Genomic DNA, 1,887 nt, shown 5'->3' on the forward strand with positions numbered 1-1,887 from the left:
AGTTCTAAGATTAAATGAGTTAGTGTCAACAGTTACAATCAATTTTTTTAAATGTATGTTTTATTACATGGAAACAATAGATAAACTGTTTTACTTAACTCCAAGTTTCATTCAGTGAACCTTCTTTGAATACCTAAATGGATATACAAGGGAAAATACAATCAGCCCTTCATATCTGTGGGTTCTGTATCTGTAGCAACCAATTGAAAATACTCAAAATAAATAAACAAAAAATAACAATACAACCATAAAAAATAATACAAATAAAAATACAGTCTAACAACTATTTACATAGCATTTACATTGTATTAAGTATTATAAGTAACCTAAAGATGATTTAAAGATATATGGGAGAAAGTGCATAGGTTATATGCAAATACCGTGTCATTTTATATAATGAACTGGAGCATCCCTACATTTGGTGTCCTCAGGGGTCCTGGAACCAATCCCCCTATGATGTGGAGGGACAGGACTGTACCTAACTTCAAGGAGCTTACAGCCTGCAGAGGAAACATTCATAAATACCACAATGGAATTGGTATTATAATAGAAAAATGAACTGAGTGCCTAAGAGTAAGGAGAAGGGAGTGCTTTACTCTGTCCTGGGCTAAGGTTAGAGACAGTTTCATGGTGAAAGAGAGAACTTGACTTAATTATTAACAGGTAAACATTTTAATGCCTATTACTAAGGGCTTTAGCTAGAATTTGATTGAATAATTCTCACAGCATTCTTCAAGTGTCGGATTTTTATTAATGAAGCAACTAAGGTTTGAAGAGGTTAAGTGAATGCTCCAGGTTACAGAACTAGTAATGGCAGAGTCCAAATTTGAATGCAGGTCGTTCTGATTCCAGAACCAGGCAGAGGAAAGGGCATTTCAGGTAAAGAGTAAAGTTATGTAAAAGCACAGGCACCTGGGAAAGATGGTCATTCCAGACGCTTCACATAATTCAGAATGGCTAGAACTCAAGATAGGGTATAGCGGGATACAAACCCACAGGAGTGAGCAGAGACCACCTCACCAAGGGTTTTGTATGTCGTGCTGGGGATGATTAACTTTTACAGGTGAGAGAGAGTCAGTGATAGTGTTGAAACAGAGTAGTGACAGAGTAACTAGAGGAACTTCTTCCTGGCATTGTGGAGGGTTTATTTGAATATAAGTGGAAAAGCAGGGATATTATTAAGATGCTGTGGTTCTAAACTAGTATGAAATAAAATACTTATTTAGTGTTTTACTGTATCAGCAATAAGTACATCCTGTTTTGCAGATAACTGGCAATTTGTTGAAGAACAAGCTTCATGTGCAAGAACAATATATCCATCCATTGCCGATGGACACTGAATGTGTTGTGAATGGTGTCAAAGTTGTTTTGCTTGATGCCAATCAGTAAGTAGTAAAGTCACCTTAATAATAGCCCATTTTTAAATATTCAAAAGGAAAGCACAATCGGCATGGTTATTTAAGAACGTTTTTATTAGAACTAATATTCTTGCTATTTCTTAAAACTTGAGTAATATATGTTTCTCCTTTTGGAAAAAATAATGTACCAAATTACAGAATCAGAGATTAAATGTAGAGAGATCATCTAAATGTTATTAATCTAACCCATTTTTTACCTACTTTAAATTGCTAACACTTGACATATGAGACTCCATCTTATCTTTTAAAAAATAATGTTATTCCTGCTGTTCTTTGCAAGGTAACTTTTTGCCATTTTCTTTAATATCATTTATACAAATCAACAGCTTGTACTCCATTCAGATACTACAGGTTTTTTTTTTTTTTCCTCCCTTTAAGAAATTTTACAGACTTTAGATACTAAAGATTTAGAAGATTTTTTTCTTGGAAATGGTTTCCATTTTTCCCGCTTTTTTTTTTTTTTTTTTTT

General features: G+C 33.7%; 1 protein-coding gene across 1 annotated transcript in view; it reads left to right on the plus strand.

Annotated features, from left to right (window-relative positions):
* Window positions 1-1,887, plus strand: part of DCLRE1A (DNA cross-link repair 1A) — an 18,880-nt gene that overhangs the window by 9,148 nt on the left and 7,845 nt on the right. Inside the window, exon 3 of the mRNA XM_012663879.1 lies at window positions 1,250-1,385. Within this exon, the coding sequence (XP_012519333.1) occupies window positions 1,250-1,385 (136 nt within the window). The remainder of the gene's footprint in view (window positions 1-1,249; window positions 1,386-1,887) is intronic.

Source organism: Propithecus coquereli, unplaced genomic scaffold, assembly GCF_000956105.1.
Source record: "Propithecus coquereli isolate 6110/MARCELLA unplaced genomic scaffold, Pcoq_1.0 Scaffold84, whole genome shotgun sequence".
In the NCBI taxonomy this organism is placed as follows: domain Eukaryota; kingdom Metazoa; phylum Chordata; class Mammalia; order Primates; family Indriidae; genus Propithecus; species Propithecus coquereli.